The following is a 22858-nucleotide window of genomic DNA, read 5'->3' on the forward strand; positions in this document are numbered from 1 at the left end:
AACAGAAACATGCTGAACCCTAAACACATTTATGTATTTTGGGGTAATGGGCAATCAATATGGATGTTTGATTTCATAAGGAACTCCCAATGCGGAAAATCTCTCCATTGGTGCTGATCTGGAGCTCATGTTGCTTACTTAGAGAATTGTTTGGAAGCACTAGGAGGTCTTGGTTCTCCCCTCTCCCCTTCATAGTACTTTTTCTTGACCTCTCCTTTGCATTTATCTCTCTTTCGAAGCCTCACCTAGACTCCATCTGTAGCTAGTGCCTCCCCCAACAAATTAACTTGTATTTATTTATATATATTTTGCATGTTGTCTCTCCACTCCTGCCAGAATGTAACTCCCTTGAGGGAAGCAACTTAAGTGCTTACTGTGTGCCAGGCACTGTGCTAAGTGTAGGGATAGAAAGAAAGGCAGGGGGGAAAAAGAGTTTTAGAATATAGTCTCTATTCTCCAGGAGCTCCCAGTATAATGAGGAAGACAACATGCAAACCACTATGTACAAATGAGATACACACAGGATAAACTGGGGATAATCTCAGAGAGAAGGCACTAAAACTAAAGAGGATCAAGAAAGGCTTTTTGTAGAAGGGGGGACCTTAGCTGAGACTTGAAAGAAGCTAGGAGATAAAGATGAGAGAGAATTCCAGGCATGGAGGACAGCCAGAGAAAATGTCCAGAGTCCAGTAATGAGTGTCCTGAGAAAGGAAGAACAAGGAAGATGGATGGAAGGGAATGAGGTATAAAGAGACTGAAAGGCAGGAAGGAGCCAGGTTGTGAAAGAGCTGTCCCATTTTGTCTTTGTATCACCAGCACCTAGCTTGGATGTACTGAGAAATCAAGTGACTTGACCAGGCAGACATAACTAGTGTGTGTCAGAGATCACACTCGAACCCAAGTCTTAACTCTCATTGAGACTAACTGAAGTAGCTTAATTGGTCTACCCCCTCACCAATCCATACAGCTGCCAAAGTGATTTTCCTAAAATGCACATCTCTGTTCTGGAAGCTGATAGCTCCCTTTGCCCTTAGGATCAAACGCCAAAACCCTCTTTTTTGGCACTGAAAACCCTTCACCACCTGGCCTCAGCCCACCTTTCCAAGCTTATTACATATTCCTCTTCTTCACGTACTCCAAAGTGGCCTTTTCACTGTATCTCACGCACAACAGTCCACCTTCCATTTAGGGACCTTCAAATGAGCTTCACTTCGACTCCACCCAGCTCCCAGGACACACTGCTTCCTCATTTTTGCCTCTTGAAAATTCCTAGCCTCCTTTAGAGCTCAGTTCAAACTTCAGTCTTGCCATGAGGGCCTTCCTGATCTATTTGCCACAGGCCTTTCCAGCTGCTAGTTCTACTGCTACCCAAATTACTCTTTATTTTTCTGTGGACCTGCTGTTTCTACAGATAGATTGTAAACTCCTCGAGGGCAGGATCAGGTCTCATTTGTGTCTTCGCATCTCCAGCACCTAGCATAGTCCCTGGCACATAGTGGGTACTTCATGAATGCCAGCTGGTTGCTTCCTTCATCTTCCCATTACATCATTCTGTCTCTTTCTCTCTTCACACACACACACACACACACACACACACATACATATATTATATATATACATATATATGCATATATATATATGTATATATATATATATATTCACATTTGAATTACCTGTGGCCCAGTGGGTGGACAGAATGAGGGACTTGGAGCCATATTCCAAATATACACTGAATGACCCTGAGCAAATTGCTCGCAGCCTCAGTTTCCTCATTTATAAAATGGGAAGCACCTGCCTCCCAGATTGTTGTAAAGAAATAAGAGAAGAGGAAGTAAAATTCCTAAATAACCCCATCTCAGAAAAAGAAATTGAGCAAGCCATCAATGAACTCCCTAGGAAAAAATCTCCAGGGCCTGATGGTTTTACATGTGAATTTTATCAAACATTTAAAGAACAATTAATTCCTATACTTTATAGACTATTTGGGAAAATAGGTGAAGGAGTCCTACCAAATTCTTTTTATGACACAAATATGGTACTAATACCCAAACCAGGTAGAGTCAAAACAGAGAAAGAAAATTATAGACCAATTTCTCTAATGAATATTGATGCAAAAATTTTAAATAAAATATTAGCAAAAAGATTGCAGCAACTTATCATGAGAATCATACACTATGACCAGGTAGGATTTATTCCAGGAATGCAAGGCTGGTTCAATATTAGGAAAACTATCAGTATAATTGATCATATCAACAAGAAAACTAGCAGAAACCATATGATCATCTCAATAGATGCAGAAAAAGCCTTTGACAAAATACAACACCCATTACTATTAAAAACACTAGAAAACATAGGAATAAATGGAGCCTTCCTTAAAATTATAAATAGCATCTACCTAAAACCATCAACAAGCATTATTTGTAACTGGGATAAGTTAGATGCATTCCCAGTAAGATCAGTGGTGAAACAAGGATGTCCACTATCACCCCTACCATTCAATTTGGTGCTAGAAACGTTAGCTGTGGCAATAAAAGAAAAAGAAATTAAAGTAATTAGAATAGGCAAAGAAGAAACTAAATTATCACTTTTGCAGATAATATGATGATTTACTTCGAGAATCAAGTAAAAAACTACTTGAAATAATAAACAACTTTAGCAAAGTTGCAGGATATAAAATAAACCCACATAAATCCTCAGCTTTCCTGTACATTACTAACAGCCCAACAGCAAGAGAGAGAAAGAGAAATTCCATTCAAAGTTACTGTAGACACTATAAAATATTTGGGGGTCTATCTGCCAAGACAAACCCAGGGCCTATATGAACATAATTATGAAACACTTTTCATGTGAATAAAGTCAGACCTAAATAAATGGACAAATATCAGTAGCTCATGGTTAGGCTGAGCTAATATAATAAAAATGACAATTTTACCTAAATCTATCTATTCAGTGCCATACCAATCAAACTGCCAAAAATTATTTTACAGAGCTGGATAAAATAATAACAAAATTCCTCCAGAAGAACAAGAGGTCTAGAATATCTAGGATATTAATGAAAAGAAATGCTAGAGAAGGTGGCCTAGCCATACCAGATATTAAACTGTACTATAAAGTAGCAGTCATCAAAACTACCTGGTACTGGCTAAGAAACAGAGTCGTGGATCAGTGGAATAGGATAGGTACACAAAATGGAGAAGTCAACGACTACAGCAATCTACTCTTTGATAAACCCAAAGAATCCAGCTTGTGGGCTAAGAATTCACTATTTCACAAAAACTGCTGGGAAAATTGGAAAATGGTAGGGCAGAAACTGGGCATAGACCAACATCTTACACCATATACCAAAATAAAGTAAAAATGGGTTCATGATTTAGGAATAAAGGCTGATACTATGAGCAATTTGGGAGAGCAAGGAATAGTTTACCTATCAGATTTATGGAAAAGAAAAGAATTCGTGACACAACAAGAGATAGAGAGCATTACAAAATGCAAAATGGATAATTTTGATTATGTTAAATTGAAATGTTTTTGTATAAAAAAAGCCAATGCAACAAAGATTAGGAGGGAAGCAGAAAACTGGGAGAAAATCTTTACAACCAGTGTCTCTGAAAAAGGCCTCATCTCTAAAATATACAGGGAACTGAGCCAAATTTATAGGAATACAAGTCATTCCCAATTGAGAAATGGTCAAAGGATATGAACTGGCAGTTTTCAGAGGAAGAAATTAAAGATATCTATAGACATATGAAAAAATGCTCAAAATCACTACTGATTAGAGAAATGCAAATCAAAACAACTCTTAGGTACCACATCTCTCCTGTCAGATTGGCCAAAATGACAAAACAGGAAAATGATAAATGCTGGAGAGGATGTGGGAAAATTGGAACATTGTTACATTGCTGGTGGAGTTGTGAACTGATCCAGCCATTCTGGAGAGCAATTTGGACCCATGCCCAAAGGGCTATAAAAATGTTCATACCCTTTGACCCAGCAATACCACTTCTAGGGTTGTATCCCAAAGAGATCACACAAGTGGGAAAAGACCCATATGTACAAAAATATTTATAGCAGCTCTTTTTGTAGTAGCTAAGAATTGGAAATCAAAGGGATGCCCATCAATTGGGGAATGGCTGAACAAGTTGTGGTATATGAAGGTAATGGAATACTACTGTGCTATAAGAAATGGGGATGGTATGGACTTCATAACAACCTGGAAAAACCTACATGATATAATGCTGAGTGAGCGGAGCAGAGCCAGGAGAACATTATACACAACTACAGACATATGGATTCTGTGACAACTAACCCTGATAGACTTTGTTCTTCTCAGCAGCACAAGGTGCAGACAACTCCAAAGGACTCACGATGGAGAATACTATCTACATCCAGAGAAAGAATTATGAAGTATGAATGCAGATTGAGGCACACTTTATTCTGTTTCCTCTTTCTCATGATTCATTCCATTGGTCATAATTCTTCTTCACAACTTGACTAGTGTGTTATACATAGAAGATATATCAGATTCCAAGCCATCTTGAGGAGGGAGGTGGGGGAGGGGGGGAAGAAAACCTGGAACTCAAAATTATGTAGAACCAAGTGTTGTAAACTCAAAATAAAAACTCTCAAAAAAAATAACATATGTAATATATAAGCGCTAGTTGCCTTTGGCTTTGTAAACATACGCACACCACACACACAAGCTGTTTCATGGGTTGCCCTGGGCAAAGAACTCATTCCAAAGTCATCAGTCCATTGGTGGCGAGCCCTCCACCCCTACCCCCCAACCCCTCCAGCTTGGCCGATCCGTAGGAAATACTTAAGTGACCTGGGAGCCAAAGTTTGTTGTTTTGTTTTTAACTAGAATGAAACCACAGCTCTTTCCAAAAACATCGTGCTGTCTTTAAAACCAGGAAAATAACATCCTGACATCACATGCCTCTAAATCCAAAGGCATCTTCATTTGGTCTGAATCCCTGCTTCCACTTCCTTGGAGCACCCCCCAGAGTTGGGGGTTGTGTAGTAAGCTCCTGGTTAGGGGCGCCCTCTCCTGGCCATGCAGGAAAATACTACCTGGAAATGGTCTCTTCGGTTAGGCCTGTTCATCCTCCCTCACTGCCCACCTTGTCCACTGAGGCCTTCCCAAAGCCGATTTCATCAGTCTTCACTTTAGCCCCACTATTGTCCTGGGAATTGCCCTAGACTGCTGGTTTCTAGGGAGAGGATATGACAACTCCTTTGTCTGGGAGAGCATTATTTCTTCTCTCTCCCCCATCTCCCCCCCCACCCCCACCCACCCACAGACCCTTGTTTTCTGAGGCACTTACCTATGTGACCTTGGACAAGTCATTTAACTTCCTTGGACCTCGGTTTCCCTATCTATAAAATATAGTCCAACTAGATGGCCTCTGCGGTCTCTTGTAGCTCTGTGTACCTAAGTTCTCTTCTCTAGTCCTTCCCACTCCCACCCCCAAATCCAGCTGCCAGGACAGCTGCTGCTCTGTTCATTTCATGTTCTGTTCTACACTAAATGGACTGGTAGAGTGTGGTTAACAGGTTACCTCCACTCTCCAACTCACCCCTCCCCACAAGAAACCCCCCCCCACCAAACTTATTCATTCAAAATTCTTTTGTCTTCCCACCTTGGTGCAGTAAAAAGAAGGGTTATTTGGGATCTGTAGATCCCAGTTCCAATCCCTAGCCAAACACTAGGTGTTTGATGAGACAGGAAGCAGTAGGTCATGAAGACCGGAGTGTGAATTCTACTACTCTTACCATGTGACCCTGGGCAAGTCACTTAACCTCTTCTCAGCCTCAGTTTCCTCACCTACAAAATGAGGATTATAATAGCACCGACCCCAGGGATGTTGTACGTATCAAATGAGCTATCTGTAAAACGCTTTGCAAAACTTAAATTACTACATTAATAGTATTTACTATTATTATCCCACAATTAGGGATAAGGCATAAAATGCAAATACCCCACAGGAAGGTAACCCAGTGACAAATTACACTATGGTGTAAATGACATTAAGGAACAGGAGGGCCACCCAGGATGAGAATGAAACTGTCCAGGATTCTGCCTCATGCCCAAACTGCTAAGCCTACTAGATAGTTTCAAGGGGCTCAGGAATTTAGGGGCCACACTTAAGCAAAGAAGTCCAGACAGGTTGCAAATTGCCCTCCCTCTGGAGTCAAGTGGGCCCAGATGTGATGCCCCTGACATCTCCACGGTTCCATGAAGGAGCTCCTAAGGTAATGTGGTAGAGGGAGGCCAGATGGGGAAGGAGAGAAGAGGGCTGGCCTTGCACAGGTTACGGGAGGCACAGAGGCCATGGCAATCAGGATAGGAGGAGGGGGATGACAGCAACGGGGCCTGGTGCTCCCAAGGGGAAGGTGAGAGAACGGGGAGGTGCCAGCTGTGGGCCTGCTAGAGTGCTCCGTCAGGTTTCAGTGCCTGCCTCACTCAGCAGGAGCCCCTCCTCCTCCAGGAAGCACGCTAGGGACTATATTAGAGATGTAAGAGATATATTTCTGCTGTTGCATATTTCAGATTTTACACAGCGCTCCAGACCCACCACTGCTCTGGTTCCTTCTCAGGAACAACCTGAGAGGGCAGTTCTTGCTCTTCTTTCTCTAGTTCAATCCTTCCATCACAGAGACCGCTCTGTGGCCAGGACCCCTCACGCTCCCTGCTTTGCAGTCTCATCTGTCAGCCCCTCAGGTGCCTCAGAGGCAGCACCCATTTAATGTAAAGGGGACAGAGCAGACTGTGAGACCCAGGAGCCCTGGACTTCTCCCTCTCCTGTATCTCCTTTCTGACCTCCTGGCCTGGCCAATGGCTGGTTCCACAGATGACTCTACCCAGTTACCTACTAGCTCTTTAGATAGTTTTTTTTTTTGCCAAGACCAGCAGCATCCTCTGCCCTTAGCTCTACTGGCCCAGGCTTCTGAGGCAGACAGTCAGGGGACCCGGGCCGTCTCAGGCAGCCCCTTGAAGTACCCACTTGGTCCCTTGTTTTGCAGGTCTTAGGGGCACCATATCTCCCTGGGGCTGCTTGAGACTTTATTGCACATCTTTCTTCTCTGTTCTTCTTGTCCTTAGGCCCTCTCCACAGGGCATCTTAAAAACAGGAAAGTAGAACCTAGAGAAACTGAAGAGGGCACAGGAACAGCATTGGCTCGGTAGCTGAAGGAACTTGGTTTTCTCCACTCTTCTCCAATCCCCAGCTTGGAACTGCCCAATGAGTAGCCCATCGGTGTCCATCTGCTGCTTGATCCTGGGGCTTAATCCAGCCGAGGAATGGAGGGGGGATGGGACTGTGGGCCTAGACCCCAACTTCTCGCCCATGGGTGAGGATGGTCCCTCGATTGCCTCTTCCTCTATGGAGTTCCTAAGGTGCAACGCCCCGGGGTTTTCCCCGGGCTCCCACTGCGGTCCCGCTACCTCAGCCGGCCATCAGCTTTGACAGGACCGAGCTCTGACTTAGGGTCAGGAGACAGGGAACTCCAGCTGGTCCGGCTGCAGGGCTCCAGGTTGGGACAGATGGAGGGACCTGTGGCACACAGCCCTGCCACTGACCAGAAGCTGCCCAAGGTGCTATCTGTCCAGTCCTCCAGGGCGGGGCCGGTCAATTCTGAGTGCCTCCGAGAAGCCTCTTCTGCCTGCTCTGGCCGGGGAAGGTTCAAGATTCCACTCAGGCCCTGGAAACTCTGCTCCATGTACTCATTGTGGGGAGGCCCAGCATGTAGCCAGCTTCCATCATCTGGGGTAAGTACAGAAAGGACACAGAATCAATATTCCCTACTCCGTCTGACAGGCCCACATCAGTCAAGAAGGACTCCCTAGCTTGGTCTGCAGACCAGGATTCCCTAGTTCCAACCTCACCCCTAGACAGCCACTTGCCATGTGACCACAAGCTCATCATTTATCACCTCTAGGCCTTTGTCCATAAGACAGGGACCATCATCCCTGCTTCAACTACCTTACGATAAAATGAGATAACAGATCAGCCTAAAAGTGCTCTCATAAAGGCAAGGAGTTATCATTATCACCCTACTCCTTCTCCCTCACTGTGATCAAGGAGGTAGTATGGTAAAAACAGGAAAAGCCCTGACTCTGCAGTCAGAGGCCCTGGGTTCAAATCCCCGCTATGATGCTCACTACCTGGGTGACCCTGGGCAAATCACTTCACTTCCTTAGGACTTTAGTTTCCTCATCAGTAAAACTGAGGGGGAAAATGAGGTGGGGGGAAGGATGGGGGAGGGGGGGAAGAAGAGAGAGACAGAGAGGGATGGAGGAGAGGGAAGGGGAGAGACAGAGAGACAGAGAGAGAGATAGAGAGAGAGAGACAGAGAGAGCAAGAGAGACAGAGCGTGAACAAAAGAGAGACAGAGAGACAGAGAGTGAAAGAGACAGAGAGTGAGCGAGACAGAGTGAGAGACAGAGAGAAAGAGAGAGTGAAAGAGACAGAGCAAGAGAGACAGAGAAAGAGTGAGCAAAAGAGAGACAGAGAGAGTGAGAGAGACAGAGAAAGAGTGAGAGACAGAGAGACAGAGAGAGTGAGAGAGAGAGAGAGAGAGAGAGAGAGAGCGAGACAGAGAAGTGAAAGAGAGAGGGAGCGTGCGAGAGCGAGAGAGAGAGAGAGAGAGAGAGAGAGAGAGAGAGAGAGAGAGAGAGAATACTCGAGCAGGGCACCAGGTGCTCACTCTGATGCTGATGGCAACAGGACATTTTGCATTTCCCCAGGGCAGTTCTGATTTCAAGAAAAGTGGCCTTTTAATCAGGCCCTGCAAAAGGAATATCCTTTGCCCAATTACACATCCCGATTTCTGCTTAGGAAAATAGGCTCAACATAGTGATAGCGCAAAGGACACTGACTACTTTGTGGGACATGGTATTTGAGGTCTGACTGGCCGCTGAGTCCACATGCCTGGCAATTCCCATTCTGATTGGCCCCAGGGCCGAAGCATCATTCATTACCTTTCCTGAGAGGTAGTTTGCGGTTGAAGGTCAGGGGCAACACCAGGAAGCGGGTTTCACCCAGCGGTTCCCAGAACTGCAGCAGGCGGACGGTCCAGGCACCGGGTCGCAGGGGCCGGCTCAGGGGAGGCTTATATTGAGTGACCTCAGCTTCAGAGTCCACAGTGATATCATACGAGGTGGCCACCACAAAGGTGGGGTCGATCCAAACCACAGTGGCTGTGAGGTTGGGGCCACGGGCCCAGCGCTGCATGGCCACTGGCTCATCCAGAGGCCCCAACAGTCCCCCAAAATTCCGGAAGAGACGTTCTTTGGGGTCCCACTCTGTGCCCACCTGTAAGGAGGGAAGCATTTGGAGAAGATGCTGGTGGTGTCCTCTGCAGGAGGATGGGCAGGAAGGGGAGGGGGTGGAGTGTGTCACTAACTGTCTGTGACCCTAGGTACTCTATCTCCTCTTCTCTGCATTTGTAAAATGAGGAGGTCTGAGTGCATGATCGCTAAGGAATCTTGTCTACTGCTCTGCAATGACAGGGAGGAGAATGTACCACAAAGCCATGACAGAAACTTCAGCTGCCAGTGCTTACTCTCACTCAGAAAAAAGTCTATGCATTTTGCATGTACTTCTAGGATGTTGTCTGCCCTACCAGAATGTAAACTCCTTGACAGCAGTATCTTTGTATATCCCTGGCCCTTAGCATATTGCTTGGCATATACTAGGTGCTCAATAAACGTTTGGCTAAGGAAGTCAGAGCTGAGCTTTTGAGATCCAAAAGTTTCTCTCTCTACCCATCACTTAACCTAGACTAGACCCCAGAGACATTAGGCCATCAATACCCTCTAGATCAAAGGACACCCATGACTGCAGTGTTGTACCAGGGGCATAGGGGCAAGGGGATGAGGGCCCCCATCCCACCTCCAGGTTCTGCAGCCGGTTGGCCTGACCATTGTGTTCTGTCAGCTTCAGGGCCCCCCGAGGCATCAGCCACATCTCCAGCGCCTCTTCGGGCCCAGAGGCCACAGGCTGCACCTTCTGGGTCAACAAGTAGCCCTGGAAACGGTCATCATAGAAATACAGGTGGACACTGGATGGGAAGCCCTTAGGCTCAAACCTATGATGGATGTAGGGGAGGGGGAGGGAGAAATGAAGACACTTGTCATCAGAAACAGGCCAGGAATGGGGGGTCCCAGAAAGGACCATCCTAGAGTCCTACCTTATATCAATTCTACCCTCCACTCTTCTTCTCTACAGCATAAATTCTCATTTAAGCAGTTTTTTAAAGCACTCATCCCAATTTTTTTAACCTCTACTTATGTATTCTTTCTTCCCCACCAGACCTAGAACAGATTATGTCCCTCATCATAGTGAAAGCTCCCTAAAGGGACAGCACCTTCCCCATTAAAGAGGGAACTAATTCCCCAATGGCAGGGACCATATTTCCATAACTTTCTGTATCCCCTAAAGCCTACAGGACTCTGTATATAGAGGTTGACCAGGACAGGAGAGAGGGGGGATGATTGACCTCAGCAAGGGGAGGGGGGCGGTGTCTCCCACCTGCAGAGCTGGTTAGTTGAAGGGGATGCCATGGCGGCAGCATGGCGTAGGCCAAGCCTCGAAAAAGCTGTGTAGGCAGTGAGGAGGATGTCGCTGAGCCCACCCAGGCCGTCGGCAAAGTCGTGGGCATTTTCCCAGTATGCTTTGAGGGCTGGCGTGTTGGGGGGGTAACTACCATAAAGGTGAGAGTCCAAGATTTCCAGCACTTCCTGGTTCACAGTTGACTCAAATTTTCGGGCAAAGAAGGTAGGTCTGGAGAGTTGCTGGAGCATAAAGAATGTAAGACAGTTGTTGGGAATGCAAAGAGACTAGAGGCCACACATCACCCATGCAGCAAAGAGATCTCTGGGCTCTACCTGCATCCTATGCATCACTATCACTAAAGGCCAAGGAGCCAGAAGTAGGATGAAAGCTAGAATTAGAACTGGGAGGGATCTTGGAGATCAACGAGTCCAACCCTCTCATTTTAAGAATGGGGAAACTAAAACCTGAGGTGACTAGCTCACCCAGCCAGCAAAGTGTGCGAGGAGCCCTCCTGACCCCAGCTTCGGCTCCATCTCCAGACTGCCTCTTGGTAAACTCAGGGGTAGCATCATTTTTATACCCAGCTTCCCCGGGGGATCCCACCTCCCTCATGTGCCCATTTTCCCAGTTCGGCTTCCCAAGGACAGTTGTGAGGATCAAAGGTCAGACATTAAAGTTATGTTGAATGCGTATGTAGGACAACAAGGGTCTAGTTCAAAAAGTGCCGGGAGATCAGGATCTTGGTCTACCACTGCTCCACTGTATGGCCCTAGAAGACAGCGTGGTACATGGTGCTAAGAGCACTGGGCCACAGCTTAGAAGACTGTGGGTTCTAGGCCCAGCACTGACACTAACTAGTTGTTGACTTTGTTCAAGCCATTTCCATTAGACCGTAAGCTCCTTGAAGACAGGGTCTGTTTTTGCCTTTCTTTGTACCGCCAGTGCTTAGCTCTGAGCCTGGCATGCAGGTAGCGCTTAATAAATGCTCACTGATTGATTGGTTTGCCTTCTTTGGGCCTGACTGCAAAATATGTTGTCATGTGTAGAATTAGGGTGTCTCTTCCAGCTCTGATCTTCTTTGGGTCTCTAGAGGCAGCCTGGTGTGGTTGAATGTTAGATTTAAGAGTCAGGAACCACCTGGCCTCAGGTCCTGTCTGGGGTAACCTCATGTTATATAACCATGGATGAGTCATTTAACATCCTTGAGCCTCAGTCTATGCACCTGCAAAGTGGGAATAATTAATAATGATAATAATAATATCTGTAGCATCTACCCCAGGGGGTTGTTTTGAGATGATCTACAGCATCTTCACAAACTCTGCAAACTTTAACTACAATTTTTCAGTTGCATTTGACTCCCAGAGACCCCATTGGGGCTTCTCTTGGCAGAGATACTGGAGCAGTTTGCCATTTCCTTCTCCAGCTCATTTTACAGATGAGGAAACTGAGGCAAACAGGGTTAAGTGACTTGTCCAGGGTCACACAACTAGGAAGTGTCTGAGGCTAGATCTGAACTCAGGAAGCTGAGTCTTCCTGACTCCAGGCCTGGCACTCTATCAACTCCACGCAGTGTCTCCTAGCTGCCCCAAGTACAATATAAATATCAGTTATTATTTGGTGATAATCACACAGAAAAGGGGTTGGGCCTGTGTTTTTTCTCGTTCTGCTGATTCAGGTCAGCACCTTCTCTGAAATCGAAGGGTCTAAGAAGGTTGCCTAGGGCTCTGAGAGGGTGCCCAGGGTCACCCGGCCAGTGTGTGTCAGAGAAAGGACCTGAGGCCAGTTCTCTGTCCCCTGCATCATGCTGCCTCTCGTTATTACTAAAATGGGGATAAAAATACTGGAATTAGCTCCTGCACAGTTACTGTGAGGTTAAATGAGATACTATATGCAAAGTGCTTTTTAAACCTAATAAGTGAATACTAATAAGTGAACATTGATAGAGTGCTTTAAGCTTTGTAAAGTGTTTTCCAAACATTTGGTCCTCATAACAACCCTGTGACAGGTACTATTATCTATCATTTTGTAGAAGAGGAAACAGAGTCTGAAAGAGGATCACAAAGTGTCTAAGGCAGGATTTGCATTCAGGTCTTTCTGCCTCTTTTGAGCCACCTGGCTGCCTCTAAGTGGCATGCAAGAGGCAGCAGGAATCCAAAGCTGGCTTTGAACCCAGGAAGATCTAGGTTCAAGGTCCCCTCTCAGACACCTATGTGACTTTGGGCAAGTCACGTAACCTTTTGGCTCTTGGCAATTTTATAAACAGACAGCAAGATGCAGGAAAGATCCCCCCATTCAGACCTGCTTTGGTAGAGGGCTTTCTCTCACAGGAGGCTCCCTACATCAATGAAACCACAGAGAGGGTGGGTGGAAGTATGGGGAGGGGGTTAATTCTTATGCACCAGCCCCATCTCTGGCCACATGTTCCATCCCCACTCTCCCTCCCCACCTGGCCCAGGAGATTAAAGGTCCCCAGTCCCCTCAGGCCAGGACTTGGAAGGGCATACAGGGACAAGAAACTAGTCTGCCCTAGGTGGGTAGGGGCAGCACCTGTAGCCGAAGGAAGTCCTGGGGCTTGAAGTCATTGGGGGAGCAGCCACACCAGTCCACGATGTGCTTGTACTGACATTTGCAGCCCAGCTTACGGTTCCAGTTTGTGACACGCAAGTTGTTGTCCACGAGGGTGTTGCAGGTGGGGCTGTTCTCCAGCACAGTGTGGAAGAAGGACTGTGGGGAGGTGGGTGGGAAATGAGCCAGGTACCACGTGCCCATCCTGTACTGACCACTCTCCTCCTCCTTCCTGGCCACTGTCAGCCACTCTTCCCCTTCCCCTCTAGACTATCTTAAGGACTGATGGCCCACCTCAGCTGGTAGAAGTGTGTAGGTATAGAACTGGCGCAGCTGAGCCACAAGGGGATCGTCTGTATAGACCACGTACTCCACGAAGCTGCGGGTCAGGGCAAACCAATCTGAGCCGCCATCCACGACAATGCCCTCTGGGATCTGCCGTTCTCCCAGGCGCCACATGTGGGAGTCACACTCATGAAAGAGCCGGTCCAGGCCCTGTTTCTTGATGAACCTGGGGACAAGGGGCACAGAAGGACTCACTCAGATATAGGACCTGGTTGGTGGTAGCTGGGGCAGGGGTGAGTGGGAGGAAATCCTCAAGTCTAGGGTGGGAAAGGGACTCTTGAAGTTTGCCTTCCCTACCCCCAACCAGCTGCCTGATGGGCTTTGGGACCACTCACTGCCCTGTAACTGGCAGAAAGTTTATAAACCTGGATTGGCGACCAATGATTCAATCCCTCTATTTTCAAGACAGGGTGTGAGGGGGATCCCTCTAGACAGCCCATGCATCTTCTAGTCCCTAAACTGACTGACCCATAACTCATCCTCACCTTGAGTTGTCCCGGCCATGAGACTTGAGGAAGTTCTTATCATGGTATTTGGAGAGGAATGTCACCAGCTCGTCATTGGTCCTGGGGCAGCAAACAGGCAAGTTTAAGGGAAAAGGGAGGAAGGTACTCAGAGGCCCAGGCCCTAAAGCAGTCTCAGCCCTCAATCTTTCCTCCACCTCCCAAAATGCTTCCTTCTCTATCCTTTAAGCTTCTCTCTGATACATCCTTTCTCTCTCTTTCCTTTTTTATTTCCTTCTTTCTTTTTTAACAATTTGGTTTTTTTGAAGTGTATATTAACTTTAAATGGAAAATTCCATTTGTCTCTGGGTCTTCTGAATTCTTTTCCTTCTGTATATTTTCCTGGACTTTATTGATTTTATTTTTCTATTTAATGATTATTATTTATACAGTCATAATCAGTATGTCTAATGTGATTGGCAGCTAGGTGTCCCAGTGTGTAAAGTGATAGGCCTGGAGTCAGGAAGACCCGAGTTCAAATGTGGCCTCATTTACTAGCTATGTGACCCTGGGCAAGTCACTCAACCCTGTTTGCCTGAGTTTCCTCATCTGTGAAATGAGCTAGAGAAGGAATGGCAAATCACTCCAGTGATCTTTGCCAAGAAAATCCCCAAAGGGGGCACAGAAGAGTTGGATGTGACTGACTAAGAACAACAAAAACATTACTTGGAGTCTATTTTTTCATTAAGAGTCACGTCATATAAGCCTTCTCATATTTCTCCGCATTTTTCTCATTTGTAACTTTAAGTGGTGGGATAATATCGTTACATATAAGTCATATTCTCAATGCACACTACAATTTGTTCGGCCATTCCCCAATTACTAGACATCCATTTTCTAACTATTACAAATGATGCTAGTAGAAATACTGTTCACACGCAGGTCTTTGCCCCCCATCAGTAACAGTCTAAAGACATGGTCCCCATAATGGGAGGCCTGGGTCAAGGGGCATGGACAGCTTTTTAATTCCTAATTGCAGCCTTATTGATTTCCAAACAGATTCTGTCAATTCACAGCTCCAACAAAGGGGTAATCAGATGCCAGTTTCTCTGCAGAAAATACAATTCACTACAATAGAAATACAATAGTATTTTTAAAAACTATATCTTTGCCAATTTGCTGATTATAAACTGAGATGCCTTTAATAAATATAGTAGAAAAAGCATCGGATTTGGAGTCTGAAGACCTTGACTCAAATCTTGGCCTTGCTACTATCTCCTTGTGTCACCCTGGGCAAGCCTAGAGAGGTAACCCTCATTTGTTTTATTTTTATTTTGGTGGGGGGAAAGCAATCGGGTTGAAGTGACTTGCCCAGGGTCACACAGCTAGTAAGTGTCTGAGGCTGAATTTGAATTCAGGTCTTCCTGAGTCCAGGCCTGGTGTTCTCTCTACTTCGCCATCTAGCTGCCCCTTTGGTTACCTCATTTGTAAAACAAGGGGGTTGGAAGAGATGGCCCCTAAGGTCCCTCCTAACTCTAGATCTATGATCTTATGATTTGCTGCCAGAGAGAGTGGGGGGAGGACATCCTTGTTTCCGGCTGCTGGTAGGTGTAGGTGTGATGATCTTAAAGCTGAGTTCTTCACCTTTTTTGTATCACGATGAAGCCTAGGGCACCCTTCTTAGAATAATGTGTGTAAAGGCCGAACATACATAGAAGTACAAAGGAAACCAATCATATTAAAGTATGGTTATCAAAATACTGGGGAAAAAAAAGGAAAAATTTTTAAAAGGCCACAGGCCTCAGATGAACCCTTGTCCTGAAGGCTCACAGTGAAGAAGGCACACTAATCTTTATCCCTCTTATTTCCTCAGACTTCTCATGTTCTCCCACTGTGCTTCCTAAAAATCCCTGCCCTCTCCAACTGGGAGAGCCAGTGGCACTGACCTAGCTGACACCCAGGTTCCGAGCTGCCCCTGGCCTATCCCTCCCTTAAGGGGGATGAGCCCCTAGTACCTGGTGGGGTAGTCGGTGGCACTAAGGTTGATGAAGAAGTCCCAGGTCCAGCCAGGTGCCTCTAGCAAGTCCTGCATGCTGCGTAGATACATCTTCAAGAGACTCGCACCACCCCAGATGGTGCCCATGCGCCAAGGGGTCACCCGCACGTTGGCATAGTGCTGGGCTAGAGCAACCACCTCTCGGTATAAGTAGTTAGAGCGCTAGGAAGATGAAAGAGAGCCTTGCCCACAGCTCGATAAGCCTCTTGGCTTCTCCTCTGTTCCCCATTGGCCAGAAATAGGCAAAGATTCCTGGTTTCTCCCCGGCCAGGCTCCCCATCCCTCCTGTTCCCATTTCTCCTCCCTCCTGGCCACACCACCCACATCCCTCTCCCCTCCATCAACTCCCACCCCTAAGGGCACCTTGTCTACATGGATGTAGAAAAAGTGTCGCTCGTGGTAAACAGCCTTGAGGAGTCGCTTGAGCTGCCGGATGGCGCGACCATGAACCACCAGCATGTAGGCAATTCGCACTGTGGGCCTGCCCGGTGGTAACTGCACTCTGCTCTCGTCCCACTGAATCATGGGGCTCACCTTTCCTGGGCAGTGGCGGGAGGGAGAGGTCAGAAGAGGTATAAAGAATAGGGACTTCAGCCGAGGTGCTCCCTACTTCCCCCTTTCGAGGGCAGTGGGGCTCCTTTTATGGACAGCTGATTTTACCCCAGAGATTCCCCAAGGTGGGTATCTACCATACCTCCCAGGCAGGGACAGAGTTTACTGCACCCTCCACCCCAATCAAAGAGCTGGATGTGCATATGTCCTGAGTCAAGAAATGGGTGGTAAAGGGGAGAGAGAGGTTTTACCCAATGATATGGGGCCTCACCAGACAGCTGGCAGTGTCGGGGTACCACCTTGGGCATGAGACTCCCTGCTTGGTGCAGACACACCACATTGGCGATCTCCTGCTGACACTGCTTGGTGCTGGCCCGGGCCAAGGCAGACAGGGCATCCTTGCCTGTGATCTCACACTTGGGGGTGAAGCCGTTCTCTGTGGGCTGGGGAGCACCCTCCACGCTGCCTGTGTCACCCTGCTGGAAGGCGCCAACAACACCTGCCCCAGGTAGCCCCTCTCCTCCACCTCCAGTACTCAGATTCTGGCGGCTGAGGGGTTCTCGGGGTGGGGCAGGGGGGATCCGGCGGCTAAATCTGTGCTTGCCCGTGACGGCTCTCACCACTTTGGCCACCAACACCCCAGGGCTATCCACTCGGCCTTTCCAGCGCCCGTGCCTCCGGCCTGCATTTCCCCGTCGCCCTGCAGAGCTATCTCTGTCTTTAGAGCCCTCGCCTGGGTCTGGTGGCCGTGGCTTCCTCTGTCGTCCCTTCTGCAAATAAACACATAAATGAATGAATGAACCAGTAGCCTTTTGTCAACCTGGTCACCTACTCCCATTTGTTGCTACACTAGTGGTTGGGAACTAGGCTTAGAAAAAGAAAATTAGTTCTTTAGGACAAGGGAGGGCTGACCCATTTTACAGAAAAAAAGAGGCCCAGAGAGATAAATCCACATAAGTCAAGGATTGAGCTGGGCCTAGGACCCAAGCTTCCTGGTTCCCACTCTAGTACTGCCAGGCATCTTGAACAATTTCTCAAAGCCATTTACACATGAGCCTTTGCTACAAAGCTTTTCAGGGACAGGACAGGTGGTTGGGGGAAAGGCAATAGCATGGTTCCTCGGGAAGCCCCGTGGTTCAAGTCCTGACTCTGATATTTATTCCCTGTGTGACCTCAGACAAGTCACTTAACTATTTTGAACCTCAGTTTCCTCTTGCGTAGAACAGGGATGGTACAGAGAGCTACTTTGAGGAAGGTGCACTGTGAAACATAAAATGCTACAGAAATACGTCCAAATCGAATTTTCTTTCTGCTCCTGACACTTTACCAACCGCCCCTTCCCTCCTGTTCACCATCAGTGTGGCAAAAGAGGAAATAATTCACTGTGAAGCAGGAAGCAAGATCTAGGAGAGCCTTGAACACCTCCCCATCCTTTTTCCTGATTCCCTGGACTTAGTTTACCTCCCCAGGATTCCTTAGCTAGAGTCTGGGCTGGCTCTTCCAGTGATATCAACACATTTGGATTCTTGTTGTCCCTGCTTCTCTCTTTTTGCTTGGTAACCAAGTAGGTTCCCCTCTCTTGCCCACCTCTACCCTCCAATTTCCAAGGCCTACCATAGCCAGGGCCCTTAAAAATAGGAGGGAGTCAGAGGAGCCTGGCCCAGGACAGGGATACCTATGTCCCCTGGGAATAGAACAAATGAAGCTTTCCCAACCCTGTGTTATCTTCTTTCTTGGCAGGTTGCCAGGATAGGCTGGGGGGCTCCAGGTTGGAGTAGCAGCCCTGCAGGGAGAGGAAGGACGGTCTAACAGAGAACCCTCTTCAGTTCTATACCTGTTAAGAAGGAGCAGTCTCCAGGAAAAGTTAGAGAGTAAGAGACTCCACTAACCCAAGTTTATGGCAGGCTGGATTAGCCTAGTTCTGTGCCACATGGCTGGTGTGAAAAGACATTCCCAGGTGCAGGCAAGTGGGGCTGGAGAGACAGCACTGCTGTGGTCTCTCTAGTGTGGATGGTGATGTCAGAGACACTATGGCTGAGGGGGAGAGAATGGGGAGGAAGAAGGAGGGCAGAAAAGAAGGCAACATGCCAGGCAGTGCTGTGGCCAGGGGACAGGATGTGGTGAGGAAAATGGGATCTCTGTGCCCTGCACTGCAGCACAGGGCTGGCTGACCCCAGAAAGGACAAGCTGAGAAGAAGCTGGAGGAGGGGTAAGTGCTGGGAGACACCTGGGTGGGACCTGGCCAGGCTAGGCAGGTGACCTTGGGGGAGGGGGTGGTCTGAGAAAGAACCACTATTAAGGCAAGAGGCCCTTTCTCCTCATCTCTCCTCCTAGTCCCACCAGCTGGTAGTCCCTCCCCTGGCTATCTGGGAGAGCTCTCCCACTATCAAGTTGTCTCCCGGCTACCTGTGGGAACACACAGGTGTAATGAGAGCTCCCCACTCTCCTGTCCCAGAGAGAGCCTTGAACAGCAGACCCAACAGTCTCTTACAAGCTCATCACCTCAGCAAGCTTAAAGCCAACTTCCTCTCCGTACCAAGTGGAGCGGGGAAGGGGTGACTGCCCTTCTGACCCAGCTGTATTCCTAGACGCTTACCTGCCTCCTCACTAGTGTATGCCTAGCCACAGAGGACACCAGGGAAACCTTAGAGCCTTGACTTCCTCATTCTCCCCCACTCTCTCCTCTTCAACAGTGCTAAGGGGGATGGGGTGGAGGGCAAATAGGAACTATGTGTCACTAGACTGTGATACCTCACCTTTGCACCCACAGGTTGAAGGAGAGGAGGGGGATTAGTGTATGAGACACGCTACCTCCACCCCCAACTGGGAATAGAGAACTCCCCAAGCTATTCAGAGACAACCAAGTGGGTATGTGTAGCATCTGTCCCTAGGGCTTTGACAACTGCCCCACTGCAAGATAAGCAAAAGAAATGTCTGTGTTCTTATCCTGGCCCTGAAAAGAGCTCTGCGTGACCACAGACACCTGTGAGTCTTAGTTTCCCCCTGTCAAATAAAGTGGTTGAATTAGGTAATCTCCAAAGTCCATTTCAGCTCTGATATTCTGTGACCTGTAAGTCTGCAGGGCTAAGATTCATAGTTACTTTTCCTTCTCTTCCTTCCTTTCTTTTCCCTTTACCTTTATCCTGAGAAGGTTTAGAGAAACTGGGGGAAATTCATCAGGAAGAGCAAGGTAACCCTTCCCAAGCAATCAGTGTGACTAGGGACCCAGAGGACAGCTTACAGCCTTAAAATATGCAGGGTCCCTCCAAACAGAGACCCAGGACAGTGATGTCTCCTTGCTTGTTACTTTCTGCATGAGCATTCAGCTGGAAGTGAGGACCACAACCCAGCAGGGTGATGGGGCAGTCCAGGTCACAGAAGGAACAGCTTTTGAGACCAAACTGGCTGCCCATAAACATGCACTCCCCTTACTAGGACTGGCACTTCTCCCCCTGCCTGGTGCCAGAGCAGAATGTGGTCTTACTAGGACCGTTTGGCGTCTAACTAGAATTTAAGCCTTGTGTGAAATTAAAAGCTGGAGTTGGGATGGGGTTGGAAGGATTATCTCTTTTGGGCTCCTCCCAAATCAAGAAGGAGCTGGGTAGGTCACCAGTGCCTCTGCACACACTCCATGCTCTTGGATATCTGAGTGGGGACCCTATTTGGACAAAATGCAGAGCCTGCTCCATTCAGAGAAGAGGGTAGTGGACTAGCTGTCCCCACCTCCTGAGCCAATCTCCAGGCTCTCCTCCCTATACCCCTAACTCCTTCCAGTGCTGAAGAAGAGGAAGCTCCCTTCTCTCTTTTGGGAGGGAGACCAAATTTCCCAGATCCTCCTAGGCTAAACACAGATAAAGGCTCCTTCTCCCCGAAGGTGGAAGACACAATCCCCTCCCCCACCAGTCTTCCCAATCCTCGGGCTCCCCTATCCCAGCTTCTGGAGGGGCAGAGAGAGAAAGTACCCTTCCCACCCACAGCCCCCATAGTCCGGGCTCTAGAGTTCCAACTTGCCCCGCACCCCACTTTTTCCAATCTGCTGCCTTGGCCCATGTGGCACCTCCTGGGAAACCAAGTCGGGGGTCCCCAAAGTTTACAGGACAGGGTCCTCCCCTGTCGCACACCTGCCCCACTCCCTGGCTCCTTTCCTCCAGTCCCAACTTGTAAAAGTTTGCCCTGGGGCTCCAGTGACCGCTCTCCAGCCCACTCCCCCAGAAGTTGCCTTTCCGTGGCCATCCCGGGAAGGTCCCCACTGCGGCCACCTCCCTCTCCCCAGCTTCGGCCTTCGCCCCCCACTCCTCGCCCCCGCCCCACCGCAGCCTGCTCCCCTCCCCTTGACCTTCACAGCCCACAGGGCTCCCTCCTTCCTTGTCTACCTCCCCAGGGATCCTCTCCTCTTGCTCCTCTTCCTCACCCCGCCCCCCCATCAGTCCCCCTTTCTGGACTTCCTGGGACCCAGACCCACTCCCCCCACCCCCGCCTGGGCTGGGCTCCCTCCTGGAGTGCGGTGGCGGTGGGGGAGGGAGGTTCTGGTTCTTGGTTCCCCCGTCCCCGCTCCGGCCATCCCCTGGGCCATGCACCCACGCTCTCCCTGCAGCCTCAGCCCCGGGTTCGGGTCCCGCTCCCGGAGCAGTGCCCCCGCGCCCCCCTTCCCCAAGCTGCTGCGCCTCAGCAGCACGCCCCCACCGGCCCCCACCCCCGGGGCCGAGCCTCACCTCCCCGGGCTCCTCCTCCTCCAGGCCGCTGAAGCTCCACACCACCAGGCCCTGCAGCAGCAGGATGGCCAGCACCGTGGCGATCGCCAGCTTGTAGCGCCGCACCAGCTTCTGCACCCGCGCGCTTGCCACCATCTTCCTGCCCCAGCGGCGGCGGCGGCGGCCCCCCCTCGTCCTCCTCCCCTTCCTCCTCCCCCCAGCGCGTGCCGCCGGTGCGGCGCGCTTCCGAACCCTGCAGCCTGGTCGCGGGGGCGCGCGTGCGAGAGCCTAAAGTGAAATAGGCTGAGAAGAGATCTCGGCAACGGCGGGGAGCGAGCGGAGGCCGGGGGAGGGGGGAGGGCCCAGGGCGAAGGCGCCCCGCCCACGGGGCGTGGCCGTACGCGAGGCCCCGCCTCCGATCCGGCGGCTGCGCACTGAGGACGTGCTCCCGCGCAGCCCTACTGGGAGACTGGGATGGATGACCTCCCCGCAGCTTGGCAGACGGGCCGGGAGTGCCGGGCTGGGCGCTGAGGAGGCTGCGCAGAGCACTGAGCGAGACAGTGCCTGCTCTCGTAGCGTCTGCAGTCTGTAAGCAGGGGTATGGCCAGGCATAAACAGCCTTGATAAGAGTAAAGACGATCAGTTATCAATTGATGTAAAAATGTAGTTTATATCACACCACCACCATATAGTCCGTATTATGTTATGCTTTGCTACATTATATTACGTTGTGCTACATTGTGTATTAACGCTCTGTAGCATTTATATAGCACTCCCTATGTGACCGGGCACAGCGCTCAGCACTTTCGATCATCACAACCCTGGGAGATAGCTACTGTTATTACCCCCAGTTTACAGTTGAGGAAACTGAGGCCAAAAGAGGTTAAGCGACTCGCCCAGGGTCACACAGCAAGTGTCTGAGTCAGATCTTAAGTCTGGAACTCTATACATTGCGCCACCTAGCTGAATATTGTACTCTATCCTATCAAATCATATTGTATGCGGTTGTATGGTATTACATTTTCATCTTCTGGGGAGTAAAGGAGTTCACTAAATAGCTGACTGATTTTGGTTTCTTTTTAATAAGATTTATAAATATGATATAGTATAACATGACATAATATGATATATAACATAGTGGCAGCTAGGTGACACGGGCATCTGGAGCCCTAGAGGCCTGGAGTGACATTCCTGAGTTCAAATCTGACCTCAGACTTACTAAATATGTGACCCTGAACAAGTAATTTAACCGTGTTTGCCTCAGTTTCTTCATCTGTAAAATAAGCTAGAGAAAGAAGCGGCACACCGCTCCGGTATCTTTTGCCAAGAAACACATCACAAAGAGTGGGGCGTGACTGAAAATGACATAACAAATATAAGCTATGGCATAACAAAATGTACTTTGACATAATATGATACAGATATAAAATATAACATGCGATGATGTAATGCAGTATAATACAATATGACGTGATAAAGTACATAATACGAGAAGCATGGCATAATGACTGGAGAGTTATCCTCTAAGGATGACCCAGGTTGGGTGCCGCTTCTCGCATGTACGGACTGAGATGAGTGCTGGGTGGTGCAGTGAATAGAGTGCTAGACCGGGAGTCAGGAAGACCTGCCTCAGATACTTCCTAGCTGTGT

General features: G+C 48.6%; 1 protein-coding gene across 1 annotated transcript; it reads right to left on the reverse strand.

Annotated features, from left to right (window-relative positions):
* Positions 1 to 6504: 6504 nt before the first annotated feature.
* Positions 6505 to 21381, reverse strand: XYLT2 (xylosyltransferase 2). Its single transcript, XM_036758154.1, has 11 exons — positions 21230 to 21381; positions 16789 to 17287; positions 16329 to 16504; positions 15925 to 16127; positions 13952 to 14032; positions 13416 to 13632; positions 13104 to 13280; positions 10533 to 10795; positions 9894 to 10089; positions 8981 to 9314; positions 6505 to 7763 (listed from the first exon to the last, which is right to left on the reverse strand). Exons 1-11 carry the CDS (start codon positions 21362 to 21364, stop codon positions 7441 to 7443), a joined length of 2604 nt encoding a protein of 867 aa, XP_036614049.1. The 5' UTR covers positions 21365 to 21381; the 3' UTR covers positions 6505 to 7440.
* Positions 21382 to 22858: the final 1477 nt, after the last annotated feature.

This window comes from Trichosurus vulpecula, chromosome 4 (assembly GCF_011100635.1).
Source record: "Trichosurus vulpecula isolate mTriVul1 chromosome 4, mTriVul1.pri, whole genome shotgun sequence".
NCBI classification, from domain to species: Eukaryota; Metazoa; Chordata; class Mammalia; order Diprotodontia; family Phalangeridae; genus Trichosurus; species Trichosurus vulpecula.